This window comes from Ambystoma mexicanum, chromosome 3p (assembly GCF_040938575.1).
Source record: "Ambystoma mexicanum isolate Mex_15411 chromosome 3p, UKY_AmexF1_1, whole genome shotgun sequence".
NCBI lineage: Eukaryota > Metazoa > Chordata > Amphibia > Caudata > Ambystomatidae > Ambystoma > Ambystoma mexicanum.
The window spans coordinates 1197135023-1197154600 of NC_090925.1; the positions used below are offsets into that span (position 1 = coordinate 1197135023).

Sequence of the window (19578 nt, forward strand, 5' to 3'; positions counted from 1 at the left end):
TGGCCAGAAACATCCCTTAAAATAACTTTGAAAAAATCAGTTGGCACTTTAAAAGGAAAGCGGCCTGTTGAACTCCTCAGGTTGGTGATCAGCCGATTCAGCCAGACAGCACTGCCAAAAGGATTGTGCCAAATAGTGGATACCATTGTGTCTTTAAACATATGACTGAGTGCACATGGGGTTGGTATTATCCCAGTGTTGGCTCTGAGACCTCGCCTCAAATTAAAGACGCTGTTCTCATGCCCAATTATAGAGTTGTTTACACTGCATGCCCATTGCAGTGACTGCTAATAATGATAGCCCTGCCCATCAAGTCTCCATAAATACAAGTAGGTTAAATTGATGAAGCACTGTATGGCATTGGGTTGCTAGAAAAAATCTTATGGGTGCTTTTATGTAAGCATTATCAGTTATAATGTATTGAATGTGCTGATTTTGAAGGGGATGGGAAGTTATGTTTTGTTATGGCTCAGTGGAGAAGCTTTCATGTTTGCTCATTTCATAGCTTATGAATGGATTGTATTGTGCATTGCTGTGTTATACTTTTATGGAATTATCTAAATTGTAATTTTTATCATTGATATCAATACAATAGTGGCACCTGGAAGATGTTTTAATCCGTTGACAATTAGTTCTGTAGAATTTTCACCTGACCCCAAATCATATACACACATTTTTTTTATTTACGAACCTGGGACTCCAATATAACCATATTAATTCCTTACAGTTTCCTCCCCTTTTGGGACAAGAAACACACACGGTTAAGCAGTAGGTCAGTTTTTTAATAAAATATAAATACATAAATAACTCAAATATCAACCAATTATGCATATAAAAAAGTCCAACTCCGATGGTGATCAATTTTCTATGCTACATTTACAGATACTCTCTGCTCCCATCCACTATGGATCAAAAGTGAATGAGATCTCTGGATAAAGCTTTCATCTGATAAAACAAAATTGAATCAAAATATATCTGCCTATCTAAGTACTCTACTTCCTCTTTATTGAAAATAGCCACCCCCATACTCAATAGACATGTCTGAATTTCAAACAGCCTTCTACAAAACTGAATTGAAATACCTCCTACTTGACATTACTGCATGTAAATTGCTTGTACATAGAAAAATGTCTGTTTAACATGCCTGTTCACTCAATTCCTTTTAGTGGTGCTTCTAATGCATTACTGCTTAACAGCGTACCTTTCAAATTTTCAATGGATGACTTAAAGGCCAAAAATCTGCAGTGATGAATTACACTTTCCCCTTTGGCTTGAATGGTTCAGCACCATAACATAACTTTGGTGATGTAAACAGTACATTTCTTTTTCTAGGTAGGCACACATTGAAATATCCTTTTGACTAACAGAATACCTCTTCTGTGGTTGATCATTGCACAGAGAAGGGGGCAGTGGATCCTGAGGTACACACACCATAGGATCTAGTCCAACAATTCTATAGTTCGAGAGGCAGATATGCATCTGAAATATTTCCTAACTTTTCAGGATGTACAATTTATTTACATAATCTTCACCCTCAATACAATCACTGATAAAAAGGTTGGGATTTAGTCTATTCCCCTTTAGAGTACCACTTTCCTCAGAATGGTTTCCCCCTTGATATTACAAACATACATTCATTTCTTTTGGTTGTCTCACAGAAAGGTGGGCACCCTCTTAAGAACTGGCTGTACTCCCCACCTCTGTGACAGGTGGGCATCATTCAGCAAGGTGCTGTCAGTGTCTTCCTATATTTAGAGTTGTCTGTTGTCATTCCCACCAAAGAAGGTGTGGAATCTTTAACTCCAGGTAGGCCTCTCTTGTAGTGTGCTGCTTGTAATCCAAAACATGGGACCAAAGGAAAGCAATCTATTCCATTCTCTTGTCTGTTATCAATTCCCCTTTCTCTCCTTATGTCAATCAGCCAGTTAGTCAGTCAGTCAGCCTCACTAGAATCAAAGGATCTGGACTTTTATAGATCAGAAGCCACTCCTTCAGAGGTGCAGATCATTTCTGGAATGTTATTGGTCAGTGTATGTGATTGGACAGTGTTCCAAAAGTGACATCACACTATCTAGGTGCAGATCATTTCTGGAATGTTATTGGTCAGTGTATGTGGTTGGACAGTGTTCCAAAAGTGACAACACACTATCTCCAAAGGCACCATGTTTTGAAATATGTTTTAATGTGTAGTATTGGCCCAGCCTAGAAGTAGTTGGAAGAGTTTGGCTTCTTGGATGTCTTTCAGTCCTTCTGTGCTCATTTGGAAATATAAATGAAGAGGGCAGTCTGATGGGAGTGACTTCCAAGACCAGTTTCTTTCCCATAAGATGTGATGTCATCTTAGAGATTTTGGCACTAAACACTTGTAACTTTCTAAAACATCATATTCCACACATGTTATCATGTCACTAATTGGTTCTTCAGATTGCTCTCACTTAGACAAATCAAAAGATGTTTGTCGGATCTTCGCATGATTTGTGATCTATGTGTTACAATTTTTGATCTTTTGTTCTCTGATACTTTTGCATATAAATTCCATTCCTAGAACAGAATAAAGGTCTCACTGGCATGTATTCTAGGTTATGTGAATCACTGGCACATACAATGTCTTCCTGAAAATATCCACATTCTCCTAATTTACATAATGAAATAAACATAAAAAAGATGTTTTTTACATGCAGCTGATAGAGCCTTTCACTCTGAAAATTACAAAGACATAATTTTTTATGACATTTCCTTCAAAGGTTACAACCAAAGATATGATTCTATATGTACATTTCACATTGTGCATTATTTTCTTACATATGATGGAATGAATCACAATCAGAAATGATATCATTCCCTGCTTGAAAAGAGAACATCTGGTGTCGTTTAATGTTAGTTCCTTTGCATCAGATTCCGGGCCATTTATGCCTGCAGAGAATGCTGGATGTCATGGTACAATGTCCTTTGAAGTACAGAGATGTCAGGGACATTTGTGACCCAGTCCGCCACTTCACTAAGTACAGCCACTTTCTATCACTTCAGTCAGACTCCAAGTCTTCGACAGTATGACTTGCCTCCTCCCTGGAAGAGCTACCTAATGGGAAAGTCAGATTAGTTTAGGCGAGACTACTCCTCAGAATCAACGCTGTATAGTTGTTAAGGCATTTGCGTAGGCTCAATAACAAATGCAATTGTTAATGAGTTTTAGTCTGTTTTGCTCTGAAAGGCCTGTCCAGCCACTCATAAACCATTATAGTTGAGCTTCGAAAGCTGGTGTCTTTTTCTGAGAGGACAACATCTCCCATGTCTTGTTGCTTTTTGGGGACTGTTTGGAGACTGTTTGCAGTTTTACCTTTCAGGCCAAAGTGGCTTTATTCACCAATGCAGCCTTTAAAAGTTATGTCATCTTCCTGGTTGCAATTGTCACCTAAAACCGAACAACATTATAACTTTTCTTTGCAATCAAAGTCCTGCCCAAGACTATAAGTTTTTGATACTTCTATATCTTTCTTTCTACAAAGCTGATTCCCAGTCCTTCAAAGGAAAATATACACAATGCAAGGCCTAGACTCAATTGTTTTACTCTCTTAAGAAATGCTGTGCTTTTCATCTCAGAATGGACAGTTCTACAATTTACAAAAGATTGCTGGATCCTCCCATGTAACTGAAAAGATGATTTGTTGTGCTTTGTCATACAATGTTTCACATATACTCTAGCTGTGGATGGGCTGATAACATTGCACATTTCTGTGCACATGTCATTTTTCAGATGCTGTGTGCAGGCTACAGTTCACATGTTCGTTTTTTAAACTGGTGCTTTTGCTTTATCTCCTTTTTTTAGTTATAAGAGTTGGTCCCCACGCTACCATTATAAATTGCGCCAATTTGACACATCCCTAAAAAACTAGCATGATTTGGATGTTATCAAACTATCTCTCCAAAATCACCCTGCTGGGAAAGATTGTTTTAAATTTAGTGTTGACCCACACTAGAAATATTTGGAAGAGGTTGGCTTCTTTGATGTCTTTCGCTCCAGCTTTAGGGTCAATCATGGACAGATTCTGATATGGTCTGAATGGCAGATGATTTGCTAATGGTTATTATATCTCAGTCAAGAAAGGTGGTTTGCCTGTCTTCATGACCTACTGGACATTGGGTTAACTATTCTGAAATTAGTCCCTGCTCGTCCACAGAAGGACCCAGAAGGTGAGAAGGGATCACTGTGTTGCACCCATGGGCCCTGAGCCATATGTGGTCCCATAGGGTTCAGTTCACTCCCCAGTGTTTTCCAGTGTGTATGTGTGGAAGCTGGTTAACTGCATCTGGAGGCATGGCCTGAAGTGCTGTGAGCATGCTGTTAAGAGATAAATCTATATCTCTATGCAAGGCAACCACAAGACAGCTCTTGAATGCCTGACAAACAAATGGGCTAAAGATGAATCCATCCAAAATGTGAATTGCCCTCTCTTTCTGCCGGTTCAGGTCGTGTGCTGGATGGTGGCAATGCACAATCTAGCTTTCTCAGTGGTGGAGGGCCGTGTATGAAATATTTGGGTGGCACAACTTACCGTGTGTGTCTGCAGAGGTCAGGAATACTCTGCATCCAGCTCTAAAGTGTAGGCAGATTGTTTTCCCTGTTCTGGACTCTTTGTAAGACCCCTTTTAAGAGTTGGCTTTTCCTGTGCAAAGTTGCTTTTATGATAGTTATTTTGTTTGCAATGCAGTGTTTTATTACTTCTTCGAGTGAGGTTTTAACACTTTAAATAATATATTTAAATTTCGTAACAATCAAGTCATTCATATGATTTGGTTTTAGTACCTTTCAAATGTCTTCAACCCCATTCCTAAAATGTTTAAAGAATATCCTATATTTTGCTTTGCTTGTTTGCCTGAACTAAAAATTACACACTTTTGTGGCTCCCTAAAAAATTTGCTGATGTCGATTTTACTTTTTTATGGCTTTCTATATTTTCATGATAGGGATTTCAACCCCACCTCCACTTGCTCTTACCTATGCCACTGCCCTTACTTTTCCTTCCCAGAATAAAATAATATAAAATGTCCAGTTGTTTATAATGTCAAATTTGTGTCATTATTCATATATGCAGTCAATTTTTAAAAATGGGTCCAGATTGCATGAATGTTTTTTCAATGAGAAAATTTTAGAAAACAAATTAACCATGTTTTACTTCGATTTAAGTTAAAGTTGAGCTGCCAAAATAATTGGATTGTGAGGTTTTGCTTACGAATTACAGTCCACGATGGCTGCGCCCATATGAGGCACTTCCTCTTTCAATGTTTGTAATTAACCAGCACGGAGCTGTGCATTTCATTGTCAATACCTTGTAGACATGAAAGGGGGTCTGGTACAGGCCTTACTTAAATGAGCAAGGCTAGACGAAATTAATGTGACTCACCTCACAAACAACATTTAGTGAGCCGTAAATATCCAGAGGTTGCATTTGAGGGAGTGAGCTAGCTCCCCGAATTCCTCCGAAAGCATCCCCATGTTCCCTTCTGAACCCCTACAGCATCCCATGGCTTCTCCCACCGTCCACCAGCACTCCAAGTATAATGTAAACTTTGCTTCTAAGTTAGAAATAAAATGAGCATGCCCCATGGGCATGTTATAAATCTCTAATGGGGATGGCAGCAGCCTTGGCTCAAATTCAGTTTAACCCCTAGGTTACCCAAAACCTTTCCAGATGAATCTCTGGAAAAGCTTGATATTTTATAGTGTAGATGAATTGCTGAGTCACCCAACACGATTTCCCATCGCTTGCAACAAGCTAATGTTTTGGTATCCTTAGGCACAAAACAAGCAATCTATCAGATAGCCCAGTTTTAGACAAGATGGTGGTGCTCAAGGCTCATAAGTGGTCTGCAGCGTCATCTGGCACACAGCATGACGTTCAGAATTGCAAATGTGCAAACGTTATACATTTTCTTTTAGAAAGTAATGCAGCTCTTTCTACTGTGTTCATTTGCAGGATTCGATACAAGTATACTACCTATTTGCAAGGATTCCCTGGGCTGGATGTTCAACAAGCTGGACATGAACTATGACCTGCTGCTGGACCACACTGAGATCAGTGCCATCTACCTGGACAAGTATGAGCCTTGCATTAAACCTCTCTTCAATTCCTGCGACTCGTTTAAAGATGGCAAGCTTTCCAACAACGAATGGTGCTACTGTTTCCAGAAGCCAGAAGGTACTGTGCATTCTCAGCTGTCATATGTAACGCAATTATTCTGGAACACAGTAAAGTCACATATATATCCACTGGCGATCAAGAACACATTGTGGGCGCATAGCAAAGGCAGTTCAATGCACAGTAAATGAGACAATTGAAAGCTTCCTTAGAAGTGAAACATTTCATGGTTCCCTTACTTTTGTAACTATTTTTCCAATGTTCACTAAACTTTCAAAATTCGCTGGTTCTGTATATAAACACGCATTTTCTTTGGTTTGAAACTCCTTTTCAGGATAGATTTCTTAAAATCAGCTACACCGATTTTCACTAACGTTTCCCCATTTACATGTTTTGGTCTCAACCAGTTCACAGATTAGGGATAATTGAGCCAGCAGGCTTAGTGAAATAAACCTTAATTGACACGAGTAATATTTGGCTCATACTAAGGTCAGCCATCAACATTTTGACTATGAAACATCGGTAATTTGACTGAAAAACATTGGTACATCCTCCTAAGCGCAATGTGGTGAGCTACTGAAGACCCCAAATCAGATTATGCATTGTGCAACCTTCTCTATGCTGTCATGTTGGATGATTTGCAAACAACCTTGATCAGCCTTCACTATGCTGTCATGCTGTATGTTGTGCAGACATCTGTGCAGACATTGATCAGCCTTCCCCATGCCGTATGCCATGCCACAGCATTGATCAGCCTTCACTATGCTGTCATGCTGTATGCTGTGCAGACATTGATCAGCCTTCCCCATGCCGTATGCCATGCACACAGCATTGATCAGCCTTCACTATGCTGTCATGCTGTATGCTGTGCAGACATTGATCAGCCTTCCCCATGCCGTATGCCATGCACACAGCATTGACCAGCCTTCACTATGCTGTCATGCTGTATGCTGTGCAGACATTGATCAGCCTTCCCCATGCCGTATGCCATGCACACAGCATTGATCAGCCTTCACTATGCTGTCATGCTGTATGCTGTGCAGACATTGATCAGCCTTCCCCATGCCGTATGCCATGCACACAGCATTGATGTATCTCACCTTTGCAATGCTGCCATGTTGGATGCTGTTCTGACCTTGATCAGCCTTCCCAATGCTGTCATGCATGCTGGATGCCGTGCAAACAACAATGATCTCTCTTTCGAATGTGCCCATTCTTGATGCTGTGCTGATAGCATTGATTCATTTTCCCAATGCTGTCATGCTGGATGTCATGCAGACAGCATTGATCAACCTTCCCTTCCCTATGCTGGCATGCTGGATGCCACGCCGACAACATTGACTAGCCTTCCCTATGCTGTTTTGCTGCATGTCAATCAGACAGCATTGAGCACTGTTCCCCTCCCCATTCTGCATGCCTATTGCTGTGCAGATAGCCTTGATTGCATTTCCCGATACTGTCATGCTGGATGCTGTGCAGAGAGCATTGATTAACCATCCCAATGCTGTCAGGCTGGTTTCTGTGGAGACATCATTGATCAAACATCCCTAAAGTGTGATGAGGGATGCTGTGAAGACAGCATTGATCAACCCTTCCCAAAGCTGTCATGCTGAATGTTGTGGAAATAGCAAGTAACCTCCCAATATCCACATTGCTGCGCTACTGGTAGACCCAGAACATGCACTTTTATTGTGACCATGGATTCCTGTGCAACAGCACATGAAAAGTGCAATGAGGATCCACGCAGTCCAGAAACTGAGCTCACTTTACCTTGGATGGTGTGAGTTGTAACTTGATCGCTATCCACCATAGAGACACCAGGAAGTTTGAAAAATTATAAGTAGCTCTGCGTATTGCATGTTCGGCGGCCATCAAGAACAATTTCACATCAACTCTGAATCACCTGGTTTTTGGGGTATACAGTGATTATAACGAAATACAAATAGAGAACAACTTTAATAACGAAGAATAAATAACGAAAACATGTCGAATCTTGGGTTAAAGTTATATATGAGGGTGGGATAAGGGATAAAGAAGAGTGAGGGACTTGGGAGGGAGGGGGGTAATACAGCTAGGGAAATGGGGGCTTGGGGTGACCCCCCCAAATTAAAAATATAGAAAGAAATTCAAGATGTTTTTGTTATTTTTAATTCACAAAAATGTTTTCGTTATTAATGTATTCGTTATAAACACATGGAACCAGTTTTGTATGATTGAAGATTTGCAGGATTATTGCGTCTTTGCAGAGATTTGTTTGCTTAAATTCGTCCAAGAGTGGCGGGTCAAGGATGGCAGGATGCCAGCCTTGAAGGGCACTAAAGCAGGACACTGTGGTAGATGTCCAGGACACAGAATGGGAGAGCATCCTTTCCCCGAGTAACCCACATGCTAGAATCATTGTTTTCTATTCCAAGCACAAAGTGTGCGATTCTTTGAAGAATACAGCATTATTTCTAGCTCAAGCAAGCCTCAGAGTAGGCATAAAAATATAATATTTTTGGCATGAAGTAAAGTTTGACAATATTAATCTCCCATGCTAGATAATTCTGTTTTAAAATATTCAGTTTGATCTATTACCCACAATGGAAAATTTGTGAAAACTATTTTGTTTCCGTTTACGCAAGGTATTTAGCGTCTGACTTTGTTTTTTTTTTTTTAAATCAATCTCCAGCATAAGGAGGCTATGCACCTCACTTCACCAACACTAGACACATATTTTCCCATCATTTACTGCAAGAGTTTCCGCCCATGCTGGAAATGTGAAAATATCCAAATTGCACAAACCATTTCTTGAATGAAGCCTGCTTGAGCTAGAACTATTTTTATTTTCATTTGCCATTGGGTGGCCCTCATGATAGGTGTGCTATTTCTACCAAGAGGCTGACAGCTCCTGTCAGTAATTGTTTCTAGGGCAGATCATCTCATTAAACAAATAGTATGAATTCTACCTTTAACATGGGACCTGTGTTTAAAATATGTTTTGTGTTTGGGCTATCCTATACTTTGGGTGGACTCCTGGATCGCACCACCTTTTTCGTGGTGGTGTGTAGGGGTCTGGAAACTATTGCATATTTTCATGCTTCAGTTCGCTAATGCAAGGTGTGCCTGGCCAATAATGTTCTGGAATGAATCTTGGGAAATGTAGTTTCAAATTTCAAGGTTGTTAGGGAGAACTCCCAGGCAAGCGTGGCAGTTTACTAGAAGTTCGCGGACATCGAACTCAGGAAGGCCTAACTCCTTCCCACTCCCAAAAGGAATGCAAGTCCAGACAGGTAGCAAGTTCAACTGTGGTTTATTTCAGCCAACAAATCAACAGGGATTAGCATGTTGAGGGAAAATCCAGGTAGAGCTCAAAGAAATCTGGCACGCAGGCCAGTTTTGATGGAATATTTCGTCACAAGAACGTCACACCCTGTGCCCTTCTCCAAAAACCTATTTCCACTTAGTATTGGATGCGGAGTGGTAGTCCCTCTATAGTAACCCCTATAGAGGTTAGTGGATTGGCTCTCACCATGTCAGGTGTCAGGCATGGACCATCCCCGAAAATTGTTACCTTCTAATTGTTACAGTATGCGGAACTGATGATTGGTTGGTGGCCCCAGCTACCCACCCCTAGGACCATGAATTGTGATTGGTCGAGCTGCGAGCCACTAGGCCTGGGACAGAATCAATTCCCAGCTCAGAGTGTACCTGTTCAAGTTAGTATGTGCAACTATGTGTCTGCGCCATAACCGCATGTGAATTACTATCAGCATGGGAGTGCTTCTTTCCCAGCGTATAACTTCGGCTTGGCTGTAACAACTTTGTTGCAAGTCACTGTCTTGGTTCGTGAGATGGCTGCGCTTCCCAGTTCTTGGCTCACTCTCAGCTTGGCTGGATCACGTGTTCAGAGACGATGGTTGTGAGCTCTGTAGCTCTGAATTTGTCTGTATTTTATGAGGAATTGTGCACCTCTCCCATTGGTGTTACTTCAGTTCAGGAGAAGGAATGTCCCCTTACATTGCGACCTTGGCAGTGGGTCCTGCTCCACGCTTGCATGGCAGCTCTGCCTGCACGGCATCCAGTTTAGCTTCCAGCTTTTCTGACCTACTATGATTTCCTAAGCCATGGTCTGTCTTCTGCTGTATGTGCTTTCCGCTAGTATCCATAGGTTAGTGCATTATGACTTTGTCAGTTCCCTCGAGTGCTCCTGCAATTCCATAGGGTTATTTGGATGTAAGCATTCACACATCTTCTTGCTTCTTGAGGTTCTGTGTTGCTGTGATAAGCTAATGACAAAATAATAAACGTGCAGACAGTATGAATATGTTACCATCCTCTAACTTTTAGAACTGTACGCATGTGTTCTTCATGTATTTGGGTGCTTGATTGTGTCCCAATGTGTGGATGGCACGTGTGCTTCATGTCTGACGCAGCTGAGTTATGTGGTCTCTAATGACTTGAGGCATGGCTTCTAAGTGCTTTTAGTCAATTCTGTCCATGTAGTTATCTCTGGTTCCTTCTTGGGTGTTTTCGTCCAGTCTGGGTAATGCAGGCACTGGCCCTGGGTTGTAAGGTCGACTAAGAGGGTATTTCATCCGGTATTTGTCCATCGAGAGTGCAGGTGGGATTGGTACGAGCTCATACGATCGGTGGCCATATGGTCTTTGGTTGTTCTTCTAGTTGGAGTACTTAACAGGGTGAAGGTATATTTCGATTTTTCCTCTTCAGGGTTTATAGCTGCAACCTCAGGAGGTTGCAATAGCTCAGCCAGTGTATCTATCAAGATGAAATTTCTGATTGCAAAGCACTAGATCTTTCAGTAACTCAGCCACACTCCCTGGTCGAAGATCTAGTGCGATTATCAAGTGCTTACCACATGACGCTGATCCTGATAAATACTCCAGAGAAGCATTTGCGCCAACTCCCTACTCTTAAACAAACACACCCTCGATGGTTCTGCTAGCCGTAGTCTTGGATTCCAACAACTTGTCGAGGATTTTAATGAGCTGGACTCTGAGCAGGACAGAGGTGAAAGGTTTGAACCATTATCCAAAGCTGCACCTGACTGGTTAGCAAGAGCTTGTGAAATCACGCCCCATTCTTTTGTATCAGAAATAGCACTAAGAATGTTATAAGAGATAAAAGTAAGCTGTTAGTGAGGTTAGGCCTCATTAATGCCATTGTTATCATCCATGGCATCAGCCGGGAGGACAGTAGCTGTGCCTGCTAGGGGAAGCAGGGGACGCTGGGGCATGTGGGGGATTTGTTTGCATAGCTCATCATATGTGGAAATGTGATGATTTTAAGTTTTGCTTAGAAATCATAGCAAGCCCTCAATTGAAGTACGTTGTGTGCTTATTTCTAACTCCTTCAATGCTTATGTTACCCTTTAGCTGCAGTATAAACTCTAGATTACCCAGCCGACAATCCTCCACACTATCACGTCAAGCCTGAGCACTGCGCCTGGAGATCCCAATGGCACAGCAGCCAATCACTTGAATTGTAAACTCTTCTCCTGTCAAATAGGACTTGCAAAGCAGCCAGGTCACTGTGCAAAGCACAAAGAACAGTTCCAATGCCACCGCGTTAAAGCTTTCCATTGTATTTGAAAAGATGTCATAGTTACTATGCATTCAATGCGCATCAGCGGGCGTTCCTTAATTTAATAAAACAGGGATAATGAAAACGTATACTAAGGTTCTTAAAGAGTAGAACCTCATAGCACACAGCTGGTTTCCCTTACTTATAAGTCCACCAGACTGGATGTCATACTGATGTATCCTGTTACATCATCATCATCACCACCACCTTACTTCAATAAACATGATTACCCATTACCATTCCCAGTGTCTCCATTTTAATATTTTGCTTTGTCTACAGGAAGCGTAAGAGAGCCTGCCCCAGATATAGGTTTGTTTGTAGAAAGGGGTGTATAATTGTGAAAGAATGCAATAGCATTTCCGCTGTGGATGGAGCACCTCACTGTTCACTGACTGCTGTGATAGCACTAAAGCCCCCTCCATCGCACTGTTACCCCTCTCATCCTCCTTACTCTGGGGGTAATTCTAAATGAACATGTTCATACAATGCATGTAGAAAAAGCATCAAAGCAGGCATAAAACTTGCATGCATGCATTTTTCGAATTAGGTAATTTTAGTCGATTTATATGATGGAGCAGGGTGGTGTATTCCAATGTGTAAATCCGCCATCCCATACACTCTATCATATAAATCCATATATGTTTACCAGCTGTAAACATGTATGTGAGTCCTATGAAATACACCAGCTATTTGCACCTGTTCTAAGCTGGCGGATTCAATAGGGATCTGTGTAGATACCTTGCACCAAGCAAGTATATGGCAGGGAGGCATTTACGATTGTTCGCACTTTGATGTTCAAAAATGAGGCCCTCTGTAGTCTCTCCCTTCTTTCTTATTTTGCATTATCGGAAGCTGCGTCCCAACTATACTAGGCATAAAGGTTGCAGTTCATTTGTAAATGGAATAAGTGTGAAATGGGATTGCAACCTGAGGCATAGCCAATAGTGTTAAACAGGGCCTGAAGCTAATGTCGGCCCGCCTATAAGAGAGCCCACAGAGGGAAAGGGCTCCGCCCTTAGACCAAACATGTGAAAGTGACAGAGAGATAGCGAGGGAGACCAAATGAGCCAAAAGTGGTTCGAGGGGGTTCTCCCCGTCAAACCTTTTTAAGTAATGGCTTAAACTTGTGTATTTTGCCACACAGTTTCTGTAAAAAATCGGGTAAAAAGGCACACAGTCTGCATCGGTTTTGGAAAGACATGTAAAACATGGATTACATTCACCAACAGTCCACAGGAGCATTTTCATGACGCCTATGTCTACTGTATGCAAGCATAAAAAATTCTGACTGCACACATACATGTCCAAGCTGGCTGCAACAATATATGCCATTATTCCCACATAAGGAAAAACTCATGTTTGCTTTGTCCATAATGATCCTATAAGAACACATGTTCATGCTGGCTCTGCCAATATATGTCAGTTTGCCCGCTTAGGGCATACTCCTGTTGACTTTGACCTTAATACCAGTCAAAATGGCATGACACAATAAGAAAACATGACCACGAAGACTGCACAAATGTCCCCCATCTCACTCATGTAAGAACACTCATCATGTTGGCGTTGTCCTTAATAAAAGTAAGAAATGCCTTGCCACAGTCAGACAATGTCCAGGCTGCCTGCCCCATTGGAATATGAACATCTACACCACAACCCCTCATCCACTTAATAACACTCAAGTTGGTTTTGCGCAAAAGTGCCAGTAAAATTTGCCATACCCCTTTAAGAAAATATCCATGCTCCAATGACCGCCAAACCTCACCCACACATGCACACCCATTCCTCCACCAGTGACAAACCCAAACATGTTCTCTCAATTATTTGCACACTCACCCAGAACATTCATACTACATTCTCATTCAGACACACACTCACACCAATGCACACTGCACTCTGTAGGGAAGTCATGGTATCACAAGTATGGACAATGACGCAATGGATTCAATTTGAAAAACCTTTATTGATAATGTTGGGGTTGAAGGAACTCCAATTCTTCCCTATAACTAAGATGGGAGTAGTCTCGACCATCAAACAATAAACAAAACAGTCCTAGTGGAGTCTGTCAAATAGAAATGTGCTATATTAACAAAAACCTTATACCTGCCCTATATCTTGTGCAAAGAATGTAAAAAGGAGAAAATGTATGCAAAAGGAATAGTCAGTGTTGAAATGGTGTGGCTGAACGAGCTCTGCTTTCCACGTTAGGCCTCATGGGGAAAGGTGATCCTTGTAGGCAGGATGAAACACTCTGGCTTAAAACACAGTACACAGTTCACAACTGTGGATCGAGGCCCGTCTGGCCTTCCACATTTTAAAGTTCCACTCTCTGGCTTTCATAATAATATTTTAAAGAAAACATTCACAAAGGTCCCCCTTTGCTGGGCTGAGACCTTTCAACACACTGTTCTCATAGGTCCCCCTCTGCCGGGCTCAGACCTATCACGATAAAGTTCACACAAAGTTGTAAGAGGGGTTCCCTTTCCCAAGCATAATGCAGTTCGGGTCTACCTCAATAGGCTCAGACCCCTTTCAATTGTCGAAGTCTTTGGAATGTGTGTGGTTTTTGATTAATGACCACTGCAGGACCACTCTGACTCAACGTTCACTCTTGCTGTTTGTTTGCTCTTTTGCTTTAAACAATGCACCTTTGACAGTGACTTTCGAATGGGCTTCTTCCTTTCACCCAACCATTCAGTTACTTAGTATTGCTTATCTTGCAGCTGTATTTTACTTTAAAGTTAATTCACAGGTGTGCTTTTCTTTGCGTTTCACTCACACATGTGCCGCCTTCACTTGTGATATGATTTTGCTATTTATTTCACTTTAAAACACACCAGCCTCTCATGTTGCCCAAGCAATTTCGCATTTGTATTAAAAACCTATGCTTAACTAGATCTAAACAGAATTGACTTCGCCGCTATTTTGGAAAACATCTGCCATTTTGATTCTGACTCTTGCTCTCTGTTCAGAAATATTAAACCATGTTTTCAGCTGCCAGAGCAGACTGACCTTTGAGCCTATGTCAATACTAGGGCTGCCAAGAGCAGACTATTTGTTCTGTTCAAAGAGACCTTGTAGTCAGAATGAATACTCATTCAAAGTGTTATCTATGTCTACAGGCTCATCCTCCCTCATACAGTGTGCATTTCTTGGAACAGGACTTATCCTAAAGCTCAAGAAACAAGGAAAGATCTACACAGCTGAATACAACAAAGTTTGCCAGGGTCTATAAGGAACCATGGAGCTACAGTGAACCTCAATTCAAAGTGTTGTCTGCATCAATAGGATCAGCCGTTTACAAACATAAGAACTGAATGGTAGACAAACTAAAAAGATGTGCCTTAGCAATAAGCTATTGAATTAGTTTCTTGAAACTAGGATCAACCTAAGCTGGACAAACAACATCACCATTGAATCTTCAAGGATAGGACAACATGTCAAGTGTATGCCAATATTGTTATATTTGTTATGTGAAATGGGCACAAACTTATTAGTTTGGAGAAGGGCTGGGCTATGACCAGGACTGTGTGTAAATACTGCATGCTTTGTGATAACCAGTACTCACTCCCCTCACAGTGTCTGCTGGTGAACACTGCAAGGCTCTTGGTAGCCAGATAGCTACCTGCTTTAATATTTGAATCTGTACAGAATAAGTTATATTCATAACTTTGACTTTGTGACTGGCGGATTCAAATTTTGGTGGTATTAAGCCTCGATATTCCTTGCTGATCTATCAAATGGCGCCCGAATAGGGACTCTCAAGATTGATGTCACCTCACTAATCAAGGACGCAGTGACCGGACCAGGATCGGAGCGTGAGAAAGGGGCCCCTTTTTTGTATGAGATGTGACTCCTCGACAGTACTGCACAATCTGATCCCTGAACGGTGAGCAAGCAGTTTGAGAGAATGTCTTGACGAGGGTCGCCATATCGAGGTGGGTATTTTTGCCTGAATCGCCAGCCACATCGATCCTTTGTAATCGGATCGGACCTCCTTTGTATTCAGGTGAGTCGTGCCCCGATTCCTAAGTATCCTGATATTTGGTTGTAGATTTGGACTTGCAAGTACAAACGATGCCAGGTAACACCAGTGATCTGATATACCTGGACAATTGTCTGCCCATTTCAGGGGTTTATTCCACAGAGACAGACCATCTTTGGAATATGGCCGACCGGCACTAACGGAGGGGTCGCCGGCATGTACTATGTACTGTAAGTACGGCATTGGTAGTATAGTATTCAACAATATTTGGAACAGACAAACTAGACATGCTTCCAAATTTCAGTGGCCAGTTCATGGTAGTTTTGAAATTTCCCGTATAGAGTATTTAGAGTCTATATTGTTAAAGAAAATGGCTAGGCCTGCAGCATTTGATGTAATTAGGAATTGGAGAAAGGAAGCTATGCAGCAACTTAAGAGTAAAGAGAAACATGCAAGTAGACATATGTCTAACTCAGAGAAAGAATTATTGTATGATCAAAAGAAATAGTCAGAATCTATTCGAACTATGGATAGGGCTTTTCAACTTGGGGTACAGAAAATATATCCGTTTTTGGACTTTCATGCCTCTGACGAACTAATCGATAAGCTTTTAAATGAGCGTAGGACTGTTGCTACTGCACCACCTCCCTGTGTGACTCTCCCTGTTGTTTTACCTCTTCCCGCTGTGGCACATCCTCCCGTTATTATTCCTGTTATTCCTTTTCCTCCTGTTGTCTCTCCTCCTCCAGCTGTTGCTCCTCTTCCTGTTGTTGTCCCCCTTCTGCACCTCTACCCTTACCGATAGCTACTGTTCTCTTAATTCCGTCTCCACCGCTAGCGCTAGTGTCTCCACTACCTATTGAACAGGATTTGCCTGAAGTTCCTTTTCCAAGTGGTTCTGCTCCACTTGCAGTGATTGAAGGAGTGGGTGCTGATTCAAGAATATTGACTCGTAGCACAGTATCCAAAGCTAGAAAAAGAGAATTGTATGCATGGGCAAAGAAATATATAGAAGAGGGTGAAGAATCGGCTGTTTTAGTTGCGATTTCTGTTCAAGAAAGTATTCCTGAACAGGCTATTTTGATAGCGGGGATGGGAATGCATTTAGCTGATATTTGGAGTGATTTGACAGACATAAATGTCCCACAAGGGGTTGCAGGATTTGAATGTTCTTGCCCACTTAAGAGGCACTGCAGAGAAAGTACATGAGCATGTTGAGAAGGTATTTGAGTTTAAAAGGGAGCTAGATCGGTTACAGAAAGAGGAATTGTATAGTGATAGATTGGAAGCCTCATATGTGCAGAAGCAGTTTCTTCCTTCATTGAAACCAGTGAGTGAAGAAATAAGCATTTGCACAAGAGACACTCCTATGGATTTTGGATATTTCAATTTCTCCCATTGAAGTGCATGACACGTTTAGTCAGTATGCTTCGGCTATGCAAAGGAAAGTGTTACAGGTGATGGTAGAGTATCTACAAGATGAGTTTATGAAGAGAAAGGTTTGTTGTCCTGCAGATTTGATGGTCATTTATAAGAGAGAATTTTCACCCGATACTGCTTTGACTACTTTCTTGCTAGATTTAGTTTTATTGCTTAATAAACATTCAGAATTGCCTACTTTGCAATTGCCGATGAGAGAGGTTCCTCCGACATTTCTTCCCAAAGTAGAAATTCCAGCTGATGCCGTGGCAGACACACCAGCCACTACTATTGAAGCACACTATGTCTCACAGTTTGTGCATGTACCATTTTCTAGACAGGAAGCGAATACCATTAGACAAACAATTCCAGATATTAGGAAGAATCTAAATTAAGATTTTCCTTAGAGGAACTGACATGAGATGTACATGATTGAATAACTGAGATATTGTAGTATACGAATTGATGTTTGAGTAAAATAGAAGATATAAAATTTTATGTAAAAACGGGATTGGAGCTTGCAGTGATTGGTGCTCACTCATATTGTTGGAATTGTTTAAATCACGTAAAGAACTGACAAGTGTTTTATAACGAGAAAGGAAACAGATTTAAGCATGAAAGCCATAACTCCATTAGAAACCTGTGGAAACAGTTGCCAAAACATGCACCCATGCTGAAAAAATACAGTGCAGAATGGGTTCATGCCTCGGCCACCGGGCGGGTCATTATCTAAAGCTGTTTTTCAACACATGACAACATACTTGCACGCCACATACACGGGCAAAAAGTTAGACAAACGGCTAGCTAGTCTAGAGTTGTGGAAAATGTATCAACAAGACAAGCAAGAGGAACCACCAGTAGATTGGATACTTAACGTATGCACCCTCAGCGCCACCCGCCCAGTATGAAATAAAATGAAAATTGAAAATGATAAGGAGGAAGGGTTATACCCACTCAGGGAACTTAAAGCAGCTACAGGGTATAGCAACCCAGCGAGTCACCAACGAAAAGTAGTGATGAAAACCAAAATAAAAAAAAAGAGATGGAGATATTACCTCCAAAGTCCCGAGGGACAAGAAGAGACACGATGATGAAAAGAGAGACCAGACACAAGCAAGTACATCTCTTGACAAGGAGAAAGAAAGCAAAAGATGGAAAGGAAGCGAAGATCGAACTGATGAGATAGCATTCGCAAAGAACAAATGGATTGGAGGGCAGATTTTATTGAAACTCGATGGCAAAGGCATTGATGACGAAAAAAAAAGAGAGAAGTTAGACGATGTACAGAGAAAGGAGAAGGAAAAGGAAAAAGGATTGAGAGACGAAAGGATAATGAAAAAAGATAGATAGTGTAGAGAACAGTTATATCGTGAAGAGCAAGAAAGGCAGATTGATCGTAAACAAAGGGCAGCCAATTATCAAGACAGACAGGAGCAGCGAAGGTTAGAGGAAGACCAAAAGATACAAGATAGAAAACTAAAGAGACGAAGGGATGAGGAAATCTGAAGGGCCAAAGAATGCAGAGACGCAAAGAAAGATGAAGAATATAGGGTTAGAGAAGAGGCGAGGAAGCGCAGAGAATTCGATGACGATGTAGAACGTAAGTGAAGACAGAGAACATGCGATCTTGAATATCTGGAAAGAGAGGTTAAAAAAACGGATCCAGTAGTAGACTGGGAGGACATAGAAGAATTATTTCCTGAGTATGATTCAGTACCACGCACGTCCAGGGCAAGTATCGAGGATGACTTCGACACCAGAAGCATCGGAGAGACAATCGATAGAATATATGATGAAATGGTGCTAGAACAAGTACCCCAAAGGGAAGACGAGCGCCTGGAGAGCACTCAGATTTATGACACTGAGGATGTCTCCCGAAGCAGTGGGAATAGAGAATTATACCTAGATAGATTTGAAATATGCAGGAACAAAGAGGATGCAAGAAGTTGCATGACTTGGGGGCAGACAGTGTCTGACACCGAAAGAGAGGAGCTTGAGGAAAAGGAGGAAGAGAGGAGATGTGGGAGACGATTCTCAAAGGGAAAGGGATAAGATGGTCAGAGACTAGTTAATCCGCACCGAGGGCATCGGAGTCAGCCACACCATCAGACCGACATGAAGAAGTATCTCACGGTCACAGTGGGGTGTCTCCACCATCCTAAGTGAGCCGGCTAAGGACATTACCAGGCAGACGCCGATGCGGGAATATTAATCCTGCAATAGATAGAAGAACAATGAGAGAAGAGAGAGAGGGCTATGCGTCCCAATTTCCATTGCTCCAAAAAGGTGGAACGAGATCACAGTATATTCCATGGCCACATATGGATCAGGAAAATCTGATAAATAAGCTTCCAATGTTGACATTGGGAGCCAGAAAATGGACACATGAGCTAGAAATAATGACGAGAGGGAACACGTTAGCTATAGGGGATATCAAAGGTCTCTTAATCGCCATAC

General features: G+C 41.6%; 1 protein-coding gene across 3 annotated transcripts in view; it reads left to right on the top strand.

Moving 5' to 3' along the window:
- The window catches only part of SPOCK1 (SPARC (osteonectin), cwcv and kazal like domains proteoglycan 1), a 3006883-nt gene that overhangs the window by 2854523 nt on the left and 132782 nt on the right, over nucleotides 1–19578 (top strand). For all 3 annotated transcript variants that reach the window (XM_069652611.1, XM_069652609.1, XM_069652610.1), the window contains one exon: nucleotides 5976–6197. In XM_069652611.1, the coding sequence (XP_069508712.1) occupies nucleotides 5976–6197 (222 nt within the window). The remainder of the gene's footprint in view (nucleotides 1–5975; nucleotides 6198–19578) is intronic.